The 27,861-nt window shown below is 35.9% G+C and overlaps 1 protein-coding gene across 4 annotated transcripts in view; it reads right to left on the minus strand.

Moving 5' to 3' along the window:
* The window catches only part of ADGRV1 (adhesion G protein-coupled receptor V1), a 258,922-nt gene that overhangs the window by 217,996 nt on the left and 13,065 nt on the right, over window positions 1-27,861 (minus strand). For all 4 annotated transcript variants that reach the window (XM_087958193.1, XM_087958191.1, XM_087958192.1 and 1 more), the window contains exons 2-16: window positions 23,341-23,525; window positions 22,919-23,068; window positions 20,432-20,527; window positions 19,031-19,135; window positions 17,630-17,743; window positions 16,712-17,277; window positions 15,181-15,451; window positions 14,067-14,396; window positions 9,973-10,149; window positions 9,190-9,413; window positions 3,969-4,095; window positions 3,685-3,870; window positions 1,652-1,832; window positions 786-949; window positions 280-403 (exon numbers count right to left, since the gene is read on the minus strand). In XM_087958193.1, coding sequence (XP_087814319.1) covers window positions 280-403; window positions 786-949; window positions 1,652-1,832; window positions 3,685-3,870; window positions 3,969-4,095; window positions 9,190-9,413; window positions 9,973-10,149; window positions 14,067-14,396; window positions 15,181-15,451; window positions 16,712-17,277; window positions 17,630-17,743; window positions 19,031-19,135; window positions 20,432-20,527; window positions 22,919-23,068; window positions 23,341-23,525 — 3,000 coding nt within the window. The remainder of the gene's footprint in view (window positions 1-279; window positions 404-785; window positions 950-1,651; window positions 1,833-3,684; window positions 3,871-3,968; window positions 4,096-9,189; window positions 9,414-9,972; window positions 10,150-14,066; window positions 14,397-15,180; window positions 15,452-16,711; window positions 17,278-17,629; window positions 17,744-19,030; window positions 19,136-20,431; window positions 20,528-22,918; window positions 23,069-23,340; window positions 23,526-27,861) is intronic.

Below are 27,861 nucleotides of genomic sequence, written 5' to 3' on the forward strand. Positions count from 1 at the left end.
ACTCAGGGGCACACACATGAAAAAAATGTAAATCATAATACCTAAAAGTCACAGATATTCACTCCTACTATCAAGGCAAAAACAGATTTTTAAAGTAAAAAAAGAGGTGAGAGTGGTAAGAAGTAAATAAACTATGATTAATGTTCCTAACCATTGGTGTGTGGAACAAAATGTTCATCATAACTCATATAGTTCTATTGTAAATGTTCTTGGCTCAAGAGCTTCCTATAAGCATTACTATTGTTGTATTTAAACATAAGCTAGTAGAATGACACTAACCTGCAAAGTAAATTGGACAATCATTTTTGGTGATCTGCAATGTTGCTGTGGTTATATTTCCTAGGCTAGCACCGCCTGTAGTATTGAAAAGACTAATTATGAATACTTCCATTTCTTCAGGTATCTTAGGGGAAAAAAAACCACAAAATTTATGTATTAATAGTATTAAATTAACCCCAAGATGCTAATCATTAATTGACTACTTCCATAGTAATAGTAATGACATTTAAATCTTATGATTGATAAAACATTTTATATAGCTATTAGACATAATTTAAATCTGGTCTAAAGCATACATTGTTTTTTTAATTCCATTTCAGTGTTTTCAGCCAATCAGCTAAAAGGACTTCAAGAATGCAGGTATACCTTTTTTGACCTTTCACACAACTTTAGAGAATATTCAGTAGTTTATTGTTATTCCTCTTGGAATTATGACCATCATCTTCCTGTGTTATAAATTTATTTGCCCCTCTTCCACAAATAACAATTACTGTAAAAATGACTACCTCATCAGGGACTGAATAAATGGTGATATCTTTTGAAAATTCCTCATTTCCAAAAAAAATTGTTCCTCGATCTGGAAAAATATCTTTTGTAGAAATTGAGTCTGTTGCCCAGGATACACTCACACTCCCAAAGGTTCCTTGATTTCTTATTATTTTAAAAACAGCTTTGAAACACAAGCATACACATATCTTCATCAGATAACATCCAAGACAGGTAAGAAAAACTTAATATAAAACTAATAAAAATGAGGTTTGATTTTTAATGTTATAATATTACATAGGTAAATTTACATTAGAAACAATGAACAAATGTCCAAATTACTATTTTGTCTACAAAATGAACATTAAAAAGTACTTTGGATGTCAGTATTGTAGAGCTGAATAGTGAGTTTAATAGTTTAAATGCTATGACTATGATTTGTTAGCCACATGATTGGGTTCACATATTATGCAAAGCATAAATTTAGGTATTACCAGTACAGCACAGTGATTGGATTCATACCATACATAATACAGAAAGGAAAAAAAACATAGCATAATACAGTACGTAAAAATAGTTTAGGCTGATTGAGAATGCCAAGGTTAGTTGGAGAAATAGTAATTCAAATCAACTCTTCCCATGACTGATTCCAGATATCTGTACTCCTGATTCAGTCGCAAATACTAAATCCATAAAGTGTAGTTTAATTATGATAATTAAAGTTGTGTCACAATGACTCTTGTAATATTAGTGTCTCAGGTAGACGATAGAAACAATGAACTTTGGTAAATAAATAGTAGAAAGGTTTGTTTACTTATTAAAAGCATATTCACATACTTTCTCATTTATGGAAACATTTTTATATGAAAAAAAGAATGAGAATTACCAGCATAGAAGTCTTCTCCTTTACTTTCATTTATTGTTACTGTCATCATATTGTCAACAAAATGAATAATTCCATGTGGATCATTGTTCTTTAGAATTGTGATGTTGACTCTTGTAGCATTTCCCAGCTTACTTGGCAGGTCACCATGGCTACTGAGGAGCACTGAATAAAATTCATCTAACTAGAACAGGGAAACTGAATCAGAACAATAGGGATAGAACTAGCAACATAGTAATGAATAGATATTTGAATGAGTGCTACAAACTAACGTGAACTTTTACTTCTATTTTTTTTAAAAGGCAGCATTCACATATTTTTCAATCCAGTTCAAATGGTTAATGATTCATTCCCACTTATTTTCTGCCATAGTACAATCCTAGTGCAATTTTAGTGATATCAAGTTACATTTTGGAAAAGATAAAGCATCCATAATAATGCTGAACATTAGAAAAATACTGTGATGGATCAATTAGTAAGATATATCCTGTTTTTGTATACTGTATAATCTAGACAATACTACTAAGTACACCTTTGATTTTAAGTGTCTTGAATTTTCAATATAATGGACAAAATTTGTCCATGCTCTATATCCTTCTACACATGCATAAAATCTTATTCACCATTTTACTCCTACTATACTGCAAATATACAGTACATAAAATACACAGGCAAAAAAAATTGCCATTTTATGCCTGTGTAAATTTTTTATTTTAATTTAATGGACCTTCTGTTTTAATGGATAAATGCTGACTTTAATTCCACCAAGAATGTTGATAAAATAAAATTATACACTTATGCTTTCATAGATTTAATTTTTATTTATAGCTTGCCTTTATTATTTGTATAAATAACTTAAGGTAGAAAACATTCCTAGCACTTCTTTCTCCTCCTATTTTCTCACAATAATCCTGTGAAATGGGTTGGGTTATGAGAGACTGACTGGTCCAAGATCACCCAACTGGCTTTCATGCCCAAGGAAGGATGAATTCACAGTCTCCTGATTTCTAGCCTGGTGAATTCCTATTGGTATTTTCTGGCTGCAAGTCCATGAACATTTAACTGAAGGAAGACTAGCAGAACAAATGTGAATGTACTTTGAAATGCACTCAGCTTTAAAATCAGTAAACATTACATTTCTCTTCAGTCATAGAAAATAACTTTAAGATGTTAGGATTGAAAATTCCTACAATCCCATAAGTAGGTCATAATTTCCAGACACTGGGAAAGAAACCTGACAGGAAAACCTGCTTGGTCTAGGGTGGAGATATATAACCGAGTATCATCATTGACTCTGTATCAACAGATGACATTGTCCAGCAGTTTCATGTAGAGTGGAGGGAGAATAGAGTCCTGCAGGGTACCTCTAACACAGAAATCTAGAATCTGACTAGACTAGATATCTTTCCTCCACCAAAATTAATTAGAAATTGTATTTACAATCATTACAGCATTCTGTAGTCACCTGACTGATATTTGTATGCTTTGCAAATTGACTTGAGAAGCAGAATTAATAGAAAAGATGGAAGTATGGAAGTAAATTTTTAAATTATGCTCACAACTGAGTTGGCTCTTTTAACAACCAGGGGGAAATGAGGTTATAAACCCTTCATATTGTCATAATGTTTCCGTAAGCAACTATGTTACTTAGCAAAGGAGTTGCTAGTCCCAATTGTGATTACTGAGTGAGGACTAACTGTGTAGCATTTCAAATTGCTCAAGTCCAATATCAAACCTTGATTCGAACGTATTCGATTCAATTCGAAGATAACTTAGTCATCTCCAAAGGACATGCCTAGTTGGAATCAAACTTAGAGTCAGAATGATGAGGAAATGTTCTGGGATTTATGGACACAGAAGCCACAAAGCACAATCCAAGACCGTGAACACCTCTTAATTCAGGCAATAGTAAGGGCCTCAGTTAGGCCATGGATCAGATCAATCAGCTCAGGATCAAACCCAACAGGATCCATTAAACAGTATTGGTTATTGTTAGTCTAAAAGAGACATCAATAATTTTCCCCTCCTCTTTTTACCTCTGGAATCGCATCCATCCTTGTTAGCAAAGTAATTTTAATTTCTCTTTCCCCAGGTTTAAACTCTAGGACTCCTGTATTTCCATAGAACTCATTGCTGTCTCTTGGCTCTATAGTGTAGAGTAGAAATTGCTCCATAAGCGCTCCTCTGGAACGGACAATCTGGAGTTCAACAGATTCTCCTTCCTGTAAAATAAAATTATTTTTTTTTTAAAAAATGGAATGTAAAAGATCAGTATTGATATAGGATATGGCTCTTTTCAAATTCAAATATGAATATTTACCTTTATCCTATAGGGACCTCTGGAAGATGAAGCAAATTCAAACACTCCTCCAGGATCATCATTTTCTGGAATGATCAATTTGCGACTAGTATATCCAGATTTCAGGATTTGATTTTCCACATTCACACTGAAGAAAAAAATTGAACGCATCTGGAATATGCAGATTGTTTGCAATTAAGTGGACCAAAGCCTATGGTAAAGTACAAATATAGTGACCATATACTCTTGAAAAAAAATAAAGGACAAACCTGAAAACTCCAAAAGAGGTACATAAAAAAATTAGGAATATATATAATCATAGCATAATGCTTTACAAAGGAAAATTCAAGAGCAAAAAACCAAAAATTGTATTCTAATTAAAAAAAATCTAAAATCAAATAGTATGTGTAAATTTAGTTTTAAAAGTTCTGTTCACAAATGTGAAAGAGTGAATTAAATGGTACCTTTTGTATAGTAAAAATTAAATGACCAAAATAAAGGACAAAAGTGACTTTTTGAAAAAAAAACATAAATCTAAAGAAGCTAAAGTGAAGGATTATCTTTTATTATATGGTCACTATAATTATAAAGCATTGGGGTTCTGTACTTCACCACCTCCAAATGAGATTTTTGCCCTCTCCCGTTTCCCTCAAAAAAGGCTTGCCCTGAACTGGCTTCATTCAGGAAACAGATAAAACTGTTGCTCTACCAAAGATATGCTAACATAGCCTAAGCAAAAGAAAAAATCTCTTTCACACTGACAGTATAATTTGTCAGAAGACAGTCTGCTAATATTGACAGTAATCAAATATTTCTCAGTATTCAATATCACATACAGAATCCCCTCTGAGGATTATTTGGATTTTAGAAAACAGATTGCACATTATATAACAAAACAGAGGAGTCCATGTATATAACACACATTAAAAAAACAGGTGAAGCTTTTAGGCACACAATTACAGCTGCCATCTTGACTTGTTCTTCATCTGTGGACACTCCAAAGAGGGAAAATTTATTTAATCACTGACTACTTCCAGTTCAGTAAAGCCTCATGGCAAGTAGAACTGAGTTTAATTGTTTCACTGCCAGAACTTTTGTGTACAAGTATTTAATTTAAATCTTGTTAAATATTACTTCAGGTTCCTAATTATATGCCAGATTGTATAAAAAAGTACAACCTACAAGTAACTGTAGTCTCTTTTAAAAGCCTATTGTACTAATGTGGGCAGGCCTCTTTGCTAACTTTGCAACCTGTACACTTTTGTCTACGGACTAGTTATACTGAATGCAGCCATTTTGCTTCTAAATAAACAGCAGTCATTGAATTGTGCTGTGCACGATTCAAATGCTGCAATGAAAAACGTATAATTTGATTAAAGACTTTTGTAAATAACCTTTTTACATACTTGATTCCTACAGCTCAGTGGAAAGAGATTTGGGGTACAGGTTTTTCAAGCCATCTACTGTACTGGACTATCTTCAAACATCAAGCCATGCATTCGTAACCATTATTGTTCTTGTTGTTGTTAGAATCCCTCCTCCCTCCCAAAATGTTTTCAATCCACCAAGACATGTTACCAAGGGGCACTAAATAGCATGCTTTCCCTGAGAAGGCTTGCAAGGCAGAGAGAAAAACCAAAGGAGATTCCTGTCCAGACCAACCACTTCCGAAACAAAAAAGCTAGTTCACTGAAAACAAAGACACAGCTTGCGGCACTTACCCAAAGTACACGACAAACCTTTCTGTCTCTACTCTGTCAATGTGGAGAGAAAGAAATGGGGGACAGAAATAAAACCACTGTTGGCCAAGTTCTTTGTATGAGAGTTCTTTAGATGGTGGAAATCAAATGAAAGATTATAATACAGCACTTTTCAGAGACCTACTGTTTATTTATGGGAATCCTTGTTCCAGCAATGCTAGCAAGAGGTTCAGGAATTTGCACTTGTAATTCGGATGACCCTGTGACCAATTGGGATGTCAAGGACTCTTTAAGCCCTTCATTACAGCATTACTCAGAGTTAGTTGCTGGCTGCCCTAGTACAGTGTTCAGGCACAGAAGCCCAGCAGCTGAGTCCATTTTTATTCAGGACTACTTGTAAGTACTCAGTGCTTTGGATCAGAATAAAAAGTATGTTTTGTGCATAAAAAAAAGTCTGTTTTGTGCCTCCAGCACCTGTCAATCTACTAAAGAGTCCTACTGGTTGTGTAAGATAATGAAGGACAGAGGTTGCCTTTGTCTAATGTTGTACTGATGGGTGTATGTGGATGTGCTAATTAATAAGAATGATACAAATGAGAAAAACATTTTCTAAGCTTATAAGAATTTCATCTAAAAACAAAAAATTAGAACTGAACAAATAATGATTTTATTCCTTTAAAAAAATCTGAAATGAATAAAACCTTTAATCCTACCCCTAATATTGTAAGACAACAGTTCCTTTGATTAAATTGCTGTCTCTGTTCCTGTGATTTGTTATATCTGTACATGCAGAAGGTTACAATTCTTTCTTAGAAATGTGACCTCCCACTACATTAGGAAACCTTTACAAATACAACAGTTGAGAAAACACAGAAAATTAAGGTTTCATCTGGGGGGGAGGAAGATGAGGAAGCATTTTAGAAATATAGAATGTATCATCTATGACATAATCATTACAAATTCACAGTACAGAAGCAAGAACATAAAGATAAATGGGACAACTGCATACAACAAATATAGTCTTGGCAAGGTAGATTCTAGGTAAAAGCAAAGCAATATATACATTTATATCATACTTATCTCTTATGAAATTAACTTATGCTATATGATATAAAGCTAAAAGCTATATTATACTTGAGCTAAGAGCTTAATGACATGTATCTTTAGTTAACAGTGTCTATCAATTTCATTTCTGTGATAACTTTAGTAATCCAATAATTATCTTTATTCTGATGCTATTAGACTGCAGCACAGTTTGTTTTTCAGTATTATAGCATGTAATTAAATGAATACATTTTCAAGATTATCCCAGAATCAGGCATGACTGAGAAGGAAATCTGACTGAAACTTTGCTTTGTTATCATTTCAACTAAACAAGTTCAAATCAGATGATGGACACTTTATAAACAAATTAGACATAAAGTAACAGAAAAGAGCAACAATCTTTATTTCAAAGACCAGCATAAAATTACCATGTTATAAGTAAAACTGTATATTTCTATAAGGTTAGCTAAATGATAAAATATAGTTCCTAAGGTATAATAACATAATTAGGTAATATTAAGTTAATGTATATATCTACATAGTATTAAATTATATAGGTTCAGTGTAAATGTAAAGTAAAAGAAAAATTAATCAGATAAAATGCTTAAACTTACTCTTCAGAAATGTAAAAACACCAAATAACTTATTAATGGATGCTGCCACAAATTCTACCTGAACATATCCTCTCCAAGAAAAAAATTAAATAGTGATCAACTGTCAGGTGCTAGTTCACAAGGGTGACCTAGATGTTACCGTATTTATCGGCGTATAACACGCACAGGCGTATAACACGCATCTTCATTTTAAGAGGGAAATTTCAGGAAGCGCCGTTTCACCCCCACTCCCACCCCCGCGCGCTTCAATCCACAGTGTCCCATTTGCCTGCCTGCCTGCCTGCCTTAGTTTCTGGTTGTTTGGGAGCAGCTTCGGCTGAGAATAATAACTATTCGCCTCTTTTACTCAGCCGAAGCTGTTCCGATTCAACCATTAACGAAGGCAGGCAGGCAGGCAGAACGGAGCACTGCGGGCGGGCGGGCGGACGGGGTGGGGGTGGGGGAGAAACGGGCGCTTCAGGAAGCCCCCGCTTCTTTGAAGCAGTTTCTTCCTGTGCTGGTGGAGGAGAGAGAGAGCGACTGAGAGAGCTGACCCAGAGAGAAGGACAGGCTTCGGTTGCTTCCTCCTCCCTTCTTTCATTTGTGTCCTTGATCCCCGATCCCAGCAGCATTCACCGAAGGCTTTAACATTATATCGGCGTATAACACGCATACATCATTTGCCCCCTATTTTCAGGGGAAAAAAAGTGCGTGTTATACGCCGATAAATACGGTAAGTCATATGGGATTCAAAATGCTTTGCTTTCCTGATTGGCATGGATTATGAAAAAAAAGTGCAATATACTTAATGCATACTCTCTGTAGAAAATGCAGGGCTGTAAAACATTGCTAAAAATTTCTGTCTTTGGAAAGGACAGAGGTATTCTTTATAAGCAATATTTCAGAATCTGCCTTACAGAGCAGCAGAAGATAGAACATCAAGCTTTATTTTAGTAAATATTCTCCCTTTGAGCATAGAGGGATGGAAAGATACCTGCCATGTTTTTCTCAAGGGCATGGAAATTTCTAAGTTCCTTTATGAATTTTGCAGATATGAATAGCAGACTGAGCCTTTGAAGAGGTTTAAGGTGAAGATGAATGGCCAAAAGGTTGTTTTGCTATACAATCATATTAACAAGGTTAATTATAGGTAGGCAAATGATAATGAATTATAATATTCATTTCATTATTTTTGTGTAATTGTCATTGCTTTTTATTTATTTATTTTTAATTCTAGTTGGACCACACCTCAGTGAGAGATGTTATAATGGTTTTGGTTTTGGTTTGGTTTGTTGCTTTACAAGGGTGTAGCAATAAATTTATCTCTAGGACAGTGGTTTTCAATTTTAATGGTTTTTAATTTTGACAACTTTAGGATGTGTGGACCAATTCACAGGATTCTTAAAGTTACTAAAGTTTAAAACCACTATTTTAAAACACAAACATACATTCATTACGTTAGCAGCAAGATTCAAGGATAGGTCTCAAACAGATGAAGTGCAAATGTGAGCAAAACTCTTAAGTGAGAAAAATCAGCTACTATAGGAATCAAACCATATTTTTATATCAGCATTGTAAACCCAAAAAATCTTCACCAGGCCTTACTTGGTTACAAAATTTTGTCATGTTTTTCAGCCTTTGACGTTAACAGCATCTGCACAGTGTTTTGATAATAGTGTCCTTGTCTTTCTTTATTTTAGCCTTGCTTACTTCAGTTCTCAGATTTTCTGAAAAATTAATCTCATTGTGCTTTCTGGACTGAATGCAAGGTTAGTATGCCTAAAATTAAACTTTAAATATGTGCCATCTATTATATTATGGTTAAGTCTTATATAAGTGTTTTATATTACTGCATCAGGGGAAACCATGATTTTAATTTGTTTCTTTTTAATTATCAAAGAGTACCTGTCTAATGATAATGTTAGGGTCTCATTCATTTCAGGTATGTCATCAGCTTGAATAGTAATGTTGATTGCTGTGTCACTTTGTCCAGATAAAAACAGAACTGAACCAGAAAACGGCCATATGTCATCAATAGTCACAGCTTTTGAATTGAGGCCTGTAGGTGTTAGGCTCCAGAATACAGTGGCTTGTCCATCTGTCCCATCTCGATGCAAAGGAATGGAGCTCTAGAACAAATACCAAACTTGTAATTTGCACATGTTGGATGTATACAAAACTTGATTTTCCAAACTGTAAGCAATCTAAAATTTTACAACATATTTCTGAATCTGAAGACATACACACACACACACACACACACACACACACACACATTTGTTCTTCGTTTGTTTATTTATCTTTCAACTTTTTGTGCATACTAAAAAGTAAAAATCATTGCTCTTTAAACACTGTTAGCTTGATTATCACCATGAAATTATAAGACAAAAAAAGTTAAGTGGTGGTTGATTTTAGCTGAAGTGAGAAAGAACAATTTTTATTGTATCTACAAAACTCACAATTTTAAACACTCAAAGGACTTTTCATAATCAAGAACAAATAAATTCTAAACTTCAGTTTAAAGCTATGATTCAGACTTACTAAAATAATCATTCATTTCAGGACAATGATTACATTAGAAATATTTCAAATATGTGTTACAAAACTTTCCTGCATGAAGGTATATGCTATTTTTTTCTAAATACTGTGCTTAATTTATAAGAGCAGGGCATAGAAAGATTAACTTACCACTGCAAAAAGAGAATCTTCTGGCTCAGGTAAAATTATTGAAAGATTGCTGATAAAGCCAATTTCTCCATTTGCTATATCAGGTGTAATTCTTAAGGATACATTTTTAATTTCACCTAATCGAGGACTTATAGAAGGAATTTGAGGAATAATATTCAGTAATTCAACTTTTTCCAGCTGAAATAAGAAAAAGATTTTAAGATTTTTTGTTATTAATAGTCCTGGAATAGAACATATTTTAGCTGTTACTTATTAGTATTACTTATTAGACTGGAAATTTATTTTTTGCCATATAAATATTCCATACATAAAAAAATTTGTAATCCCAAAATGAAAAAAGTCAAGTCCTTATCTTAATTATAACAGACATGTTAATAACCTTGTCAGAATTAAAGATTTTTAACAGCATGATCGCTATATTTGTAAAAGCAGCACAAATTAATATTGAATCAGCTTCACTGAAAAAGAAACAGAGAAATAGGAAGTCATTTAAAATTATGTATGAATAGCAGACAAGATTTTTTGGTTTAAAAAAAATTAAGCATTGGGATGAAGGGATCAGTAAAAAAGCTTATAACTATAAATGTTTAGAAAATTGGGAACCAGATGCAATCTCAAAAGAAGGAAATAGCCAATCATTTCTACATTTTTGACAAGTAAAATATCTGAATGGATCCATGTACTTATAAATAAGTAAATATAAGATAGAAATAAGCCTGGAAATTAGAATATGGTGCAGGAGTAGGTGCTTCTTAGATAATTGAGAAAGTTAAACAATATACAAAAGAAGTCACTATATGCTTCACTGTCTTTAGAAAGGCCTTTGAGTGTATCAATTATGTCAAATTCTGTGATGTATCTTTAAGTAGTCCTTGATGTATGATCACAGTTGGGCCCACAGTCTTGGTCATTGAGCAAAGTGGTCATTGCAGATGGCAATCACAGGATTGTCAGACACTTAGTGACCAGTCATAAGTTTGAACAGGTTGCCAAACATCTAGATTATAATAATCTAGGGTGGTTTTGTCATGGTTGGAAGTGCTTTATGGGCTGTAAAGCATTGTTAAGTGAATGGTCATCAATGGAGTATTACCAGACTCATGCAAGCCATGATATTCCCTATGACATTTTATGGAAGTTAAAGTAGTACTATGAAGAAGCAAGATAGGAAAACTGTTAAGATTTTTGGATTTTGCTGTCACAGAAGAGTCTTGAGAATATTGTGGATAGACAAGAAAAGAAACACATGGATCATCAACCAAAAATTCCTACTCAAGGCAGAAATGACAAGTAATGTGGATTTATTGATGCTCATAGGAATCTCAACAGTTCCTCCCTGCATTAGTGATAGAAGAAAGGTATCACCTATCCAGTATGGAAGAAGATGCAGTAATTAAGGATAACTGGATGGTAGAGGTATTGGCATCTCGCTTCCTCCACTATGTTGAATGGATGATCATTCAATCCACCTGTACAATACTGGAATCAATCTGATACCTTTGGGATACCCTCCCATTTGTTGCTTGGGAAGTACTTACTTAAAACATTGTAAATCTACCTATCCATCCATCTAATTTATATAGTCGTCCACTGCACAAACATACAACTCTAGGCACTGTACAAAAAAATTAAAATCAATTTGTCAGGGCATTTGCAGTGTGACTACCTTTATGAGACAACCCAGGAGCAAAACACAGCACACAGAGACTTAGACATTTAACAATGGTTTATATATAAGACATATACAGAAATATACATGGTAGGCAAATACAAGCTATCAATCTTTTTAACTCTACACGGAGAATTCTGCAATAGATACAGGACACAAGGAGAGAGAAACATGCCCTCTAATGGCTGCCTTATATAAACACCTCTTAAAGAGGTAAAACTTCTGTGGACCCATACATAGTCTTAAAAAGGCAATACCAATGCTGATTCATTCTCATTGCATCAGCTTTACATTGCATCAGCCTTACATTGCATCAACCTTACAGCAACTGGTCAGCTCTTAAATCTCAATACTTAACGTAATTAATGAAATACATTAAAAAGTATTAAAAGACCCAATTTAGTCTAGTGCTTAAGACACTAGACGAGAAAGTGGGAGATTGTGAGTTCAAGTCCCACTTTAGCCATGAAAGCCAGCTGGAGGTCTTTGGGCAAGTTACTCTCTTCTCTCAGCTCAACCCACCTTGCAAGGTTGTTCTTGTGGGAAACATAGGAGGAGGAAGGTTTATCGCTTAGCAATATTTGTAGAAATAATAAATGCAAGATACAAATAAATGAATAAATAACAAACGAAAGCATAGAATAATAAACAAAAGAAATTAAAAATAGTGGAGCCACCTCACTAGTTCACCTGCCCCTCAGAATCCCAAGCCTGCTGGCATAACCTATTCTTGAGACCTCTGAAAGTTCAACAATGATGAGAGCAACCTCATCTCAGGAGGAACAAAATTCCACAGTGCAGGCGCCACAGTAGAAAAGGCCTACTGCCACCAACTATAACTCCCTAGGTGACAGAACCATAACAAGTCCTCCCTACTGATCAATGGGCAGATAAAATTGGGGAGAGGTGGTCCCTCAAATAACTCAATCCCATACCATGAAGGGTTTTAATGGTCAACTACCATCACCTTGAATTCAACCTGAAACAAACTAGTAACTGGGCATGAGTGACCATGAGTAGGTCCCCTTGATGTAGGAAAGGATGCAATTGGTGCACAATATGTTATACAAAGGCTCTCCTAGCCCCGACTGCCACCTGTTCTTCAATAGCAATATCACTTAGACTGCTTCACATTGCTTTCCAGCCCTCTCTAAGTGGTTTACAGAGTCAGCAAATTGCCCCCAACAATATGGGCCTTCATTTTACTGCCCTTGGAAGGATAGAAAGTTGAGTCAACCTTGAGCCAATCATGCAGGAATTGTGAGTCCAAGAGGACCCCCAGATTGCACATAGGATCTGATTAGGGCAGTGCACCCAGTCCTGTACCAAAGATGGTTTAGTCCCAGAACCAAAGGGGTTCAAAATCCAAAGTCACTGAGTTTGCCAGGGTTCAGTTAAAGCTTGTGGTTCCCAATCCAGATCCTCACAGCCTCCAGAAATTGGGATAGGATGTCCACAACATCACATAATTTGCCAGGGCAGGGATATACAATTGAATATTATCAGTATACTAATACTTCTTATTTTCATGGAAAGATATCTTGCTACGCAGCAATAAGTCTCTTGAGGGTGAGGCAATTTTAACTCATACCAATAGCTCAGGGTTTTTGCAGAATGAACAGACAAATGCAGAAAACATGTACTTAAATGGGGGGAGAAGCATTTTGCAATTTATTTTTCTTTCTTTCTCTTTTCCTCTTTAGCCTATGAGGCAGGTTGCTGACTGGAAGGTAATTTTTACACTATTCCTAAGTGAGAGGAATTGGTGCTGCTTGTTCTCAGCCTTCCAAAATTTGCAGGAGTAAAGACAATTCTATGACTGCCTTTCATACATTTTGAGGAGACTGAGAAATAGAAATGGAACTGTGTGGAAGCGCCTTCTTCACTGATATAGAAAACCTAGACCTTTTTCTCTACTTCCCATTTCTGTGTACCGCATCTGGCTATAATACATGGAAATCAAGAAGAGTCCTAACATATATATAAGACCACAATGGTATCACAACTCGAGATATATATCAAAAAATAGTCCATTAAAAAATGGACTATTGTGATAATTAAAAAAATAATTCTCATGTTTTCAATCCCCTCCCCCATTCCCTTCCCATTTTCTTCAAATTTATTTGCTCTGTATCATAATGTTCCCTTTTACAGAAAAAAAACCCATAATCACTCATCAGTTAAAGAGTTTTACCTAAACATGTCATGAAAATTGATTTTCAGGAGAGTAGTATATTGGGAAGTACAATTCATTATTACTTTCTCATAGGGAAAGTTTAAAAAATAGTAATTGCTTGGATATTAGGAACATAAAGATTACTTGAATGGCAAATCATGGCACTGCTGATATATCTCATTGAACAGTTGTGACATAATATTATGCATCACAAATTATTTGTAACTTTTATGCATATAATTTAGATACCTGTATTAAAAAATGGGCTCCATTTTGAAGAAATGCATCATTTCTTATTGGTACTTTAATGGTGTCATTAGGTTTTCCTTCTGGAAAGTAGAGAATACTTCTTCTTGAAGTGTTTAAAACACCTTCTTTAGCTTGTTCAGGATCCACAGGTCCAGAAGGAATATACAAGATAATATAAAAGAGCTTCACGTCTCCCACAGTTCCCCTTTGCCTTGTAAAGCTAAGGGACAAAAAGCGTCCATCCGGGCTGCTTTCTATCCTCTGATTCTCCAAATGACAGAATTGAATTACACCATAAACATCATCACTGTCCTGAATGTAGAACAAAAGCTACAAGAAGGACAAACAAGATTCTTGTTAAAAGCAAATTTCTAATTCAATCCCAATTATATTTTCTCACCATTTATATGATTCTAATTGATATTTTAGCTATCTCATGATAAAGTCTAAGAACTCAAGATTTGCTATTCTGACTGTCCTTTGCTCGTAATTTAATATGAAAGCGCCTGAGAGACATTGACATACATCCAGAGCTTTCCTATATTCCAACATCTGACTAGAACTGAGCTACTAATAGCAATTCAACATAAGTGGCCATATCACCAAGAAGGGTTTTAAATGTAAACCATAAGAATATAATTTTATCACTATATCTTAAATGTTCTTCTCACAAACCAAAGGTATTTAGATATTCTCTAAGAGTAAGCAACTTCGTAACACTATGTTACTAAAAGCAAGAACTTTTAGCAAGCAGGCAAACTTTTGCAGATATTGAGAAATAGCTATTATCCACCTTAGCATTAAGCATTCCTGTGCAATTTACATCAAAATTTAACATCCCATCTGTTCTACTCTACTCTATTGTCCCTATCATTTTTTGATAAGTTCCCAACAATAGGATTCCATCATTTCTTTCTCAAGATCAAAATTGCTCTAGTACAGGAAAGCACACAATTTATAATCCTTGCAATATTATCTCAGTAAATGTCATTTTATAGATTAAAAATAAGATGGCTATTCATGGGTACATCTTAGCAATATTTTCTATGCATTATTTTTGCCCAAACACCATCTCAGTGCTTGCACCCTTTTAGAAGAATAAATGCAGACTTACCTCAGCTGGGTCACTCACTTCTGCCCCTCCTTGTATTGTATGATCTAAAATTTGAAGCAAATATGGCTCTGCTTCTTCAGGGACATCATCATCAATGATATTCAGATGGAGGGATGCCAATAACTGCCCTTGAGCAAAATGTAACACCCCTGAGTGTGGCGTGAGATCTGTTGTCACAGGTGAAGAATCAGTGCTATTGCGAATTATAATCCAGGAAACTGAAATATTTCCATGTGTTCCACCATTCCTTACAACAGTGATGCCTTCATACCTACATGATGCACAAAAAATAGTGTTTTTTCTAATCAAACAAGTCAACTTTGCCATTCAGAAAACTCCATCATCTTCACCAAACCTTCCTCTGTTGTAGACATAGCCAGATCTTTCCATCTTGCTGCAATTATCATATATAAAAAATGTTCCATGAGTTTTTTCCAGCTGTTTATCTGTCAGTCCTGAACTGGTTTCAACTGAATATTAATTTTTAAAATCCTCTCATTCTGGGTATTTGACCCAAAAATTTTCTAGCTTTTCACTTATAACTATTTCTTATCGACAGAGCTATTCAATAAAAAAGCGAGTGGTCCAGGAATAAAGAATCATGAATTGGGGCTGCATGACAGAGATCTATCCTTTTGTACTTGTATTTTAACGCTGTACATACGTATGTGGTTTGCATTGCAACATTATGATACATACTTTGTCATCTCCATGTTGTGTCATCATCAACTGACCCAGACATGTCTATTTAGATATGCTTTGATAAACTTTTGGTTTATATATTGAAAGTGTACTTTCTCTTGAAGCTTATGCACCAAATGGAATCTCATTAAACTTACCTTTATAAAACTGTGCTGCTTTGATTGACAGTCAGTGGGGAGTGTCAAATGTTAAAAAGGAGCAGATCTAGCTCACATGATTCAGTTGCTATCTCGATCACTTGGGATAATATGGTTTTAATAACTACCTTGATTTCCTCCCTCCCAACACCCCTAACTACTTTATTTCTTGGCCTAAATCAGTATCTGTTTTTAAGTATTGTGTTTTATCTTTAAAGTCTTAAATAACTTTGAACCCAAACACAGAGAATGAGAATATCAATCTATCCTACTTTCACCATGTTTTAAAATGTTTTAGAAAGGTTCTCTTTACAAAACCTTGTATATATTATTATTTGTATAGAGCCTTTTTTTTACTGTAATGCCACTGACTTTAATATTCTTTTTGAATGATTAAAGACTGTAATTTTAAAAATTGGTTAATTTACCCATTTTCCTGTTTTTTATGTGACATTTTTGTGTTTTTTGTGAATATAGTCATTCATTTTCATGAAAGTCAGTCTAAACTAGTCTTACTAAAGTAAGAATAGCATTTTACAAATCTGTAAAAGAAAAACTAGAAAATCCTGAAAAAACCCACTGATATTAATGTCAATGATTTAATTAAAGTATTTAATTAAGAAAATTAGCTAAATTATAAAGCAAAATTATATATTCTGATATTATCAATATAATGAGAAAGTAATACATACCTCAGCGTTTGATCTTCATTGATAACAATTGTCTGAGTAAACAAGATGCTATTGATGGATAATACTCCATATGGTTTATCATTGGGTTTAATGGTAACTTGGACAATTGATGGATTTTTCAAAATGGCATCTCCTTGCAAAGTGTCTTTAAGTAGCATGATATGAAACGTTTCAGCAATTTCTGGTATGGCATCATCAAGGATTTTGAATTTAATATATGATTCATGCACTAGAGGTGGGAAAACAATAGTTGTATTTGGCTGTAGATCTAGAAAATCTAAGTTAAGCTGTGCATGGAGTGTAGAGTTCCCAGTTACAATGATGTAGCATATGGAAACTTGATTTTCATCTGGTCCAATTCTATTTCCACCATCATCTTTTCCTCGAACTACCATGATTGCTATTATATCATCTTCTTCATCTACCATATAAATACTCTGAGTAAATCGCACTGGACTGTCATTTGCTTTAATAATAATCTCAACAGAATTTCTTGATGAATTAATTTCAGCTCCCCCTTCCACGCTTCTCAAATGTATAATATATATTTCATCATTTTCTGATACCTAGAATAAGAAAGATATACATTACTAAAGCATAATTTATATTTCTCATTCAGATTCATGTAATTAGTACTTTATAGATAAAACCATTTGTTACATGGGTTGTTTTTTTTTTTTTTTTGCTTTATTTTCTTGCCACTAAATTCAGCCACTATTTCCTTTGAAGATTCAAAAACTTTGTGAAACATTAATTACAAGAATTGCTTGATGGTAAAAATCTGAAAGACTGTAATTTCTTTGCAAGCAAACCAATTGCTTTCCAAATAATTATCTAACTCTGCTACTTTTTCTTTTATCTTTTTTGTTAATTTACTAATTGATCAAATGGGTAAATATAATTGATATATATCTTTACCTGGTCATCAAGAACAAATAAATTATAAATCAAGACATTTGTGGCAGGTGTAAAAGTTATATTTCCCTTTACTGGACTCAAATCTTCTTCAGGAGAATTTGGACCACCTTGTACCTATGAAGAAAGCTGAAGATGTTTAATAGAAGTACTGATTTGTTATATCAATTAAAAATACATATTGTTAACTTCAACAATTAAAACATTCAGAAAATAAGATCTCAAAAATGTCTAGACAATCATTTCTGAAGGAAACCTGAGGACTGCATCAATAACAGTTATTCAAAAAAATTCGGAAATGGTTCTTCGAAGTGGAGGTACAGTAGTTCAAAATATCCATATTTATCCACAAGGTAGTTTTGTACACTTCAACTGTTGCTGTAGAACACATGTATAAACAAAAATAAAAATGGCAAGTCTTCTTCTAATACATTGAGAATCAGGAGATGGATTTAATACATGTAGGCAGTTTGAATCAGTTAATATACTGAGGAACTCATACCAAACCCAATGTAAACTCAAAATAAAAGAAGGAAGAAGAGTTTTAATTATTATGTGTCTTTTTAAAGGGGTTTATGAGGTAGAAATGTTTTTTTCAAAAGGCTAATATAAATTTGATGAGTATCTATCAAAAACTGGTTATTTATGCTTTTGTAGAATAAAGCTAATTTGTGACATGTTTTATAGCATTTGCCTAAAAAGTCTTATGATTCTAAAATGTATAGAATTTTTATGACTCTGAAATGTATCATGCCTATAGCCAAGAAGGATTTCTCCGAATACCTACTCACATAATAGAAGTTATTAGATTCCATATCTGAACATAGCAAAATCTGACTTTGAACTGATCCACCAATTCTAAAAGCTGTTCACCTGTTAAGATCCTTACTGGATGAAAAAAGGAACAGAATTTAAAACCACTAGTGTGTCAGACTTTATAATTCCAAACAAGGTCACTATAAAATCTCTGTAGCTTTGGCTAAAATATCAAGTTTATCAAGTCCAGCATGGAATGTTAGATTACAAGTGAAATTATTACATCAATATATGCCTTTTTCAGTATGTTTTCTGGTCCTGAAAAAACTGATTCTTGCCATGAAAATCTTCCCTTGTTCCAATAACACAATTTAGGACCAATATTTTCCTGGTCCTGCTGGATACTCCAAGAGCTCACAAGTTCAACCCAACTTCCCCAGGACAGAACAGATATTAATAATGCTCTGATTACAATGATCTGGTCAGGTGACTATCCTGAAAATGAAAATAGTCCTGCTAAGTAGAATATTTAGAAATGGCAAGTTCTACTTCATTTAAGAAATGTCAAATTCATCTACCACAATGATTCAAACTTTCTCGTTTATTCAAAATAATATTTTTAAAGTAAACCTAATTCAGCATGCTTACCTCATAGAACACAGTGACAGATCCATATGTTCCCTTCTCTCTAACTAAAGTAAAAGGCACTGATTCATTCTCACCCCTGGGCTCAGTCAATGTAATTAAGGTAGGCTAAAATTTAGAGATGAGATTGAAGATTTGGGGGGGGGGGGAGAAAAAAATCAGGCATCAATGAAATATTTGGGGAACCGAATATACAAAAGGCTATTTTAAACATGTACATACATCCTCCTAGTGATAAATTAATTCAGTTTATGAATTCATCCAATAATGATATACTGTTTTTCAACAACAAATTAATTCTGATAATCAAGTATATCAAAGATTTCAATATTGGTAATGATTGTTTTTTTACCCACTAAAACATGTGCTACAAATAATTAGTATATTATTTATATATCTCATTGATTTATTAAATATAAAGAATCAATTATATTTAACAATATAATATATTTAATGCTAAATCATCCTCTTAAGAATAGAGTAGTACCAGAGTTTATAAGACTTATTAAGAAACAATGCACTGATGGGAAATGCTTTATTTTCTGCATTCTGTTCCTTATTTTTTTCCCCTAAATTCAATGAACAGCTATTTTCACCTTATTTGACCCTGACCTTGTAGTTTCTTACCAATCATCATATTCATGGGCTGCCCCTATTTCATTTCTGAAGTGATAATATAGGTAGTAATATATACTGTATATATGGTATAAAGAACCCACAAAGACTTATGGTTGCTTGAAGAAAAATGTAAACATCAAATCTTAAATTCCAACAACTGCTAATTTAAATAGTGAAAGAATGCATTTATACAAATAACTTTCAAATAGCAACATCCTGCTGTTGAATAAGTAGACGTGACATTTATGGCTAAGCTACGATTTAGTTTTGAGCACAAATGATCAACCGCTATACTTTGAATATCCATTATGTTATCAATTTTCAAAATATTTTTAAGAGAATTTCTCCTTGCTAAGATGAAACTATCAGAATTTTTTACTGGGGAAATAAGAGTGGGGGTTTTTGGTAACAGCTATTAGCTCTGGAATGCTATATTGATGGAGCTGCTTACAGTTATTTTTTAAAATTCAAATGGATGTTTGTCTTTTATTCTGTTTTGTTGCTGTTCTGTGGGTGCTCTTATTAATTTCTTACTGATGTGATTTTGCTTGATGAGTTTTCAGTATTCTCACAGTATTTATTTATTAAAGAAATTCACAGAGTCACACATAGGTGACTCTGGGCAGCTTACAACATTCCATTTTTATATATTCTATTTATAAATTTAAGTATGATTTTTTATTTGAAAAGGATATATATTTAAATAATAAGCAAGCACATTTTCTGTGCGAGATATTTTCTTATCATTCTAATTTAAGTAAACAGATGCAGTAAATGAAAACATACCATATCAAAAGAAATAATTCCAAAAGCATTGTCATTTGATAAAATTGTTACAGTTACAGCTCTAGGCAATCCAAGCTTTACTCCTTGAAGTGGCTTCTAAAACAAACATGGCAGACAAAACAGAAAATCAAGATAAACAAACACTTCTATATAACAGGAGAAAAGATTCTTCTATTCACTAATGTCTGTGTTTACAGAGCAAACAAATGTTTGTGACACATTCCAGGGAAAGTACTCAAATGAAGGCAATACCGCAAAAGCACTTTTCATGGAACTCAAATCCTATAGACTCAATCTGGTTAAACAAAAAAGTGTTTGACTCAAACTTTGACAATCATTAATCATAGCTAATGATACCATAGCAATAAGATGCTAGATGAGAAATATGCATTCCTTTCCTCCCTCAGGTCCTTCAAGAACCTGAACAACTTTTGTGTAAAACCCTACTGAAATAAATCATTTTGCAGTTATGACTAAAAAATATAGAAAGATCACACTGATTGTATTTAAAACAATTACGTATTTCATTGATCAATTTTATTTTAGTTAAAGGAAAAAAGTGAAAGCATATTAAATAATAATGAAGTTCATTATGTAATTATCTCATACTAACTAGTGATCTATCTGCAGTGACCAGAATCTCCCTATGCTAGAGGTCCGAATAACAAAACAAAACCTCATGATGAGATAGGCAGCAAACAAATTTAATAAATAATAATAAATGAATAAAAAGAAGTCCCCAATATTTTTGAATGGGTTTTCCGAATTGAGAATCAAATACTCTAATTCTCATGTTTAAAACAACTTAGTGATCATAATTAATCGTATAATTTATTTTAAATAACGTCAAACTGTAAACTTAAGTTATTATAGACATGTGTATTTTGTCATCTCAGACGAATTTATTTATTTATTTATTTATTTATTTATTTATTTATTGATTTGATTTGCCAATTGTTTACAAGATAATAAGTATAAGTGTATACATAGTTGTGAATACATGAAATGGGTACATATAAGAAAAATAAAAGAATAAGAGAAACAATAGGACAGGGACGGTAGGCACGATGGTGCGCTTATGCACGCTCCCTACAGACCTCTTAGGAAAGGGGTGAGGTCAATAGTAGACAGTCTAAGGTTAAAGTTTTTGGGGTTTGGGGAAGAGACTACAGAGTCGGGTAGAGTATTCCAGACATTGACCACTCTATCTACATCTGGTTTTAATAAATATGCAAGGAAAGTAAAAAGATGTTTGCAAAGCGATCAGCATTCAATTTTCTTTTTCTCTCCAGTTCAGACACTGAATGAGATTGTTGGTATAAAATTTTATATGTCAGTATGAAATTGAGTAAGGTCAAATTTTAAATGTTCTTATTTTAAAAACAAACAATTTAAAGTCAGAATCAGTATCAAAAATTATTTCAAATACAAGTTATAGGAGGATTTGATTGGTGAGTGATTACTATAATAATGCTTTGGATTCTATTCTAAAATACTAGGAGGAGGTCACCAATCTAGCACTCATCTGCATCTCTTCAGAAAAATCACATCTTTTCCCAGTATTCTGGGGCTTTACTGATCTGATACTCTTAATATTCTTGTTTTGTGTTGCATTTTTGTCCATTACTTCGCAAATTCCCTGGCTATGTATCCTTCCTTTTCTTCATAAAGACTTTTAATTCCCTAAATATTAAATTGAAGATAAGCATTAGCATTAGCAATTAGAATTATATACCTCTTCACAGTGCTTTACAGCCCACTCTAAGTGGTTTACAAAATCAGCATATTGCCCCCAACAATCTGGGTTCTCATTTTACCAACCTCAGAAGGATGGAAGGCTGAGTCAGCCTTGAGCCTGGTGTGATTCAAACTGCCAGATTGCAGGTAGCCGTCAGTCAGCAGAAGTAGCTTCCAGTACTGCATTCTAATCACTCCAGCACCATGGCCGATAAGAAACTAGTATGGCTGCAGATTGCTGGAGACCTTGTAACAATGAGGGATACGTAGACTCCCTTTGTAACTAAGGAAGGTACAAGACCCTTGTACCAATGTAACTTTCCCTGAAATTACTTCTCAAGTAAATTGAGGGTTCCCCCCACCCAGATTAAAGAGAATGGTTGAAATAATAAAGAATACAATGGCAGTAAGAAAAAACATTAGAAAAAATTTCAACACACACACACATCAGAGGTGATATTTGGCAGGTTCTCACCGTTTCTGGAGAACCGGTAGTGGAAATTTTGAGTTGTCTGGAGAAATGGTAAATACCACCTCTGACTGGAGATTTTACAGTATCTTTCCCTTGTCACGTCCACCAAGCCACGCCCACAGAACCGGTAGCAAAAAAAATTGAATCCCATCACTGACACACATATATACATATACAATATATGTGTGTCTGTGTGCATACCATGTGTGCATGTGTGTGTGTGTATGTATGTATTCATGTATGTATTTATGTATGTATGTAAAAAAAGTAATGCCTACCTGTAACGTCAAATAAAATATAAATGTTTCATCAGCTTCTGGAATATCATCATCACACACAGAAATGAAAACAGTTCGATTTGTTTCTGCCTGGGATATGTAAGCTGCTGCATATGTGTCAAAAAAATCACCTGTATTTTCACCATGAATCTGCAATACATATATACATACACAATCCAGAAATGAAAAACAAATACATCTTATTTCTGCACATTTGCATCTTATGACACTCTTAAAACAAATATCTTTATGGCTGACATATTTTCTTTGGATTATATATATTTGTGCCATTCATTCCAGTATGGCCTTTGCTATTATCAAGAAAAAATGAATCTGCTTGTCCCTAAGTAAAAGATTCTATTTTAGAAAGCAAACAATGTAAATATTTACTTTAGAGCAATTAGATGGGAAACATTTCTTACCGATACAATTGCTGTGACATTCACTGGGTCTCCTATTCTTTCAATAACAAGACGTATAACTGTTGTAGTTGTTTCATTCACTACAAATTCTGTTTGTCCTGTAAACTTTACTTCTGTTTCTCCAGAAATCAAACTGATAATTAGTGATAAAAGAAGTATAACTAATAAACAGACAGAGGGCATCCCTGAAACGAAAAAAGGCAAAAGTGAAATGGGGGCATAAAAGGTAAATTTTAAACTTGAATCTTACATTCTCCCTTAAGAGTTATGCCTTTTTCTCAAGGGTGCGCTAGTCAAATATATATACAAAAAAAGTAGAAAATCAAATCTATAAAAGGTATAGCAATTTTGCTTAATTGCTAACAATTTATTTCAATTATCTGGAGTAATGGAGTCAGAAGATTTTTATGTATGTGTGTGTATATGTGTGTGAGAGAATGTTCAATTAAACATACTGCACATATTATCATAGTCATTCTAAATATAATACAGATATATCAATGTATTGGACATCTATTTTGCTAAGGATTTTACTTGCCATTGTGTATTAGAATATTGCCTTACCCCAAATTAATTAATATTATTACAAAGTTTTGCTAGACATGAAAAAGGATTTTGATATGTTTAATGGAAATTTTTGAAACAAGTTTTGTTGATTATGGATTTCCTCTAGTCTTTATTAGTTGGATCAACATGTGTATATTCCATCTACTGGAATTATCACAAATGGAATTATTTTCTCAGGCATTAAATTGTCTTGTGGAACTCATTATGCATTATTCCTGTCCCTTATTCACTCTCCCTTATTTACTGGATTTACTGGACTACCCAGAAAAGGTTTGATTGATTATCAATTTCATTATTTTGGATGTATAATATTAATGATAGGCTTGTTTCACTATGTTTTTCCATCTGTCAATCACAAAAGGTCACACCACTTGGATCCACACATATGCTATACTGATACATTACAATATCCAGGTTCTCAGGAAGAACTTGATGAATGGGCGATCCAAGCACCCTTGGAGGAGATCTGTCATGAGGCCACGTGGACATCTCCGTCTCCTTTCATCATATACTACCGTCTGGATGTCTTTGCCTCGGCAACTGCAGCCTTTGGCACAGAGGTGCTTCAACGAGTGGTTCAACAGTCGGTGTGATGAGCCGGATGAGGACCCACCCGTGGACATGCAAGCTTTGGTATGTCCCATCCTGGGCTCTCGATGCAGCATGGAGGAGAATGGGCGTTGGTAGAAGTTACCCTGAACGCCCTTTCTATCTATGCTGCAAGAGGGCCCAGGATGGGTTGACTCCTTCCCATGATGTCATTTAGCTGAGTCTGTACTAAGATATAAAAGCCAGCCCCCGGAAGAGACCCCAGCTTTGGCGAAGATACTTGACAGACTGAGAGATGTCTCTGAAAGCACAAATGAATACAGAAATATGACTTACCGTCTCTGGACGAATCAAGGGAGGGGCTGGGCTCTCTCGCAGCATAGACAGAAAGGGCGTTCAGGGTAACTTCTACCAACGCCCATTCTCCTCCATGCTGCATCGAGAGCCCAGGATGGGACATACCAAAGCTTGCATGTCCACGGGTGGGTCCTCGTCCGGCTCATCACAACGACTGTTGAACCACTCGTTGAAGCACCTGTCTGCCAAAGGCTGCAGTTGCCGAGGCAAAGACATCCAGATGGTAGTATATGATGAAAGGAGACGGAGATGTCCACATCTCCGCATGACAGATCTCCTCCAAGGGTGCTTGGATCACCAAGGCAGCCGAAGTGGCCACGTTTCTGGTAGAGTGCGCCATCAGACTTCGAGGAACTGGAAGGGCCGCAGCTTTGTAGGCCTGCTCAAAGCAAGATCTGACCCACCTGCTAATAGTGGGAGAAGAGGCCTTGTGCCCCAAGTGAGAAGGGAAAAGGAAACAAAATGGCTTCAGACTTCCTGAAGGAAGGAAGTGCACTTAATGTATATTCTAAGAGCCCTACCTACGTCTAGCGAGTGCCACTGCTGCTCTAAGTCATGGTGCGGGAGGGGGAAGAAGCCAGGCAACATAATGTCCTGGGACCTGTGAAACAGGTGTTAACCCTTGGAATAAATGAGGGGTCCAGACTGAGGACAACCCTATCATCGTGAAAGGAACAAAGGTCCTGTCTGATGGAAAGAGCAGCGAGCTCGGACACCCGCCTGGCTGAAGTGATGGAAATGGGGAACACTACTTTCAGAGTCAGGAAATGGAGAGACAATGTTCTAAGAGGTTCAAAAGGGGGCTTTGTAAGGGCATAAAGGACCACATGAAGATCCCAGGAAGGATACCTGTGAACCACCGGAGGGTGCAGGTTGAAAGCCCCTTTCGAAAACCTCCTGACTGAAGGGTGATGGGATAAGGAAGGAAGTGAACCCCATGAAAGAACTGAGGAGAGGGCCTCAACCTGCCTGCGTAAGGTTTTGGGGGCCAAACCTTTCTCCAGATCATGCTGAAGGAATCTAAGAACCTCTGCCAACTGGGCTAAAGCGGGAGAGAGAGACCCTCCCTAAGGCACCATCGGGAAGGACCTTCCAGGTGGCATCATAGATGCGCCTTGTGGGAGGCTTGCGAGATGCCAGGATAGTGATGATGACTCTTTCAGGAAGATCAGCCACTTCGAGCCGCTGCCGCTCAAGTGCCACATGGTCAGCTTGAGCCACTGGGGCTCCTGGTGGAGCAGAATCCCCTGATGAAGGGAGATTAGATGGGCTGGGATCCTCCAAGGAGAAGCCACCCGACTGGTTGACCAGGTCCACAAACCAGGGCGTCCTTGGCCAATAGGGTGCCAGGAGGAGGAGTTCCACTCATTCCTCCAACATCTTCCAAATTACTGCCGGAATGATGGGAGAGGGGGAAAGGCATAGAGGAGACTTTTGGGCCATCTACACCGAAGGGCATTGGTCCCCTCCGCTACCTGGCAAGGAAACCTGAAGAATCTGGTGACCTGGGCAATTTGAGGAGTGGAGAAGATCCACCTCCAGCATTCCAAATCTGAGGGAAAGGTCCCTGAATAGAGAAGGAGGAATAGACCATTCTGCCTAGTCGACTAGGCTCCTGCTGAGCCAGTCGGCCTGGGAGTTGTTGATCCCGGAGAAGGTCCGCAGAGATCGACAACAGGTGTTGCTCTGCCCATAACCCCAACCATAGAGCCTCTCCCATGAGGGCTCTGGACCTCGTCTCCCCCCGCCAGTTGACATGAGCCATGGTGGCCATATTGTCCATAAGGACTAGAACATGACAGCCGGTCATGAGTGCCTGAAATGCTTGAGAGCTAGAAAAATGGCTCTGAGCTCTAGCCAATTTATGGGAAGGGCCTGCTCAGACCTGGACCAAGGTCTGAGCTATCTGGCCCTGCATATGGGAACCCCAACCCAGGAGGCTGGCATCGGTGGTTATCACTAGCCTGTCTGGGACCCTGAAAAGGAGTCCCTTCCAGATTAACGGGGAACACCACCAATTGAGAGATCTCTGGATTTGTGGCTGGAGCGGGACCTTGATGGATGAGTGGCTGGTTCCTGCCCGTTGGTAGAGAAGCAGGAACCATTAGAGTGGATAGGAGTGGAAAAATCCGTGGCTCTGGAGATATGACAGGGTAATTTGCAGATCCCGATGGGTTGCATGGATAAAGGAGGACAGAATCAAAATGTTGTCCAAATAGCATTGGATCCTCACTGGAACAGAAAGCAGAGATGCCATCAATGCTGCCAGAATCTTCGTGAAGACCCTTGTAGCCGATGAGAGGGCGAAGGGAAGTGCTCAATACTGGTAGTGGGTATTCTGATAACAGAAATGGAAAAACTGGTGATGGTGAGGCCCAATGGGGATGTGGAGGTAAACCTCCATGAGATCAGTGGAAGAGAGGAGATCGCCCTCCCGATCGCTCTCTAAAATAGAATGCAGAGTCTGCATTTTAAATAGCCTGTATTTTACAAATTGGTTGAGAAATTTTAGTTCCAGGATGGTTCGCTACACCCCCCCCCCCCCCGAGGCTTTGGGAATGATGAAAGGCAAGAATAAAACCCACGTCCCCATTGAGAGGGGGGAACAGGTTTGACTAGCTCGGATTTCAAGGAGGAGTTGAATGGCCTGATTCATGAGGTCTTGCCTTGAAATGTCCCAAGAGACAGGACAGATTAAAAAAAAATTGGGGGGGGGTGATTAGGAAATCCAATTGTAATCCTGACCTAATAGTGCTGAGCACGCAGGCATCCGCCATTGACTCCTCCCATTTGGAGGCAAAGAGAGCTAGGCGACCTCCAATGGGTGGGGAGAAGGAGGGATTACTTAGAGCGATGGCAGGAACAACCCCCACCCTCCCGAAAGGGCTGTTTACCAGTATAAGCAGCTGGGCGATAGTTGGCTCTCTTCCCAAAGGAACAGAGAATTTTACGTTTATCTCTGGTTTCGATGAGATAAGGTCCCAGAGCATTGCCAAAAAGCTTATCATCCGCAAATGGAACTGAAACCAGCTTCCATTTATGGTGTGA

This window comes from Notechis scutatus, chromosome 2 (assembly GCF_049901735.1).
Source record: "Notechis scutatus isolate UNSWTSFEM ecotype Mainland chromosome 2, rNotScu1.2, whole genome shotgun sequence".
In the NCBI taxonomy this organism is placed as follows: domain Eukaryota; kingdom Metazoa; phylum Chordata; class Lepidosauria; order Squamata; family Elapidae; genus Notechis; species Notechis scutatus.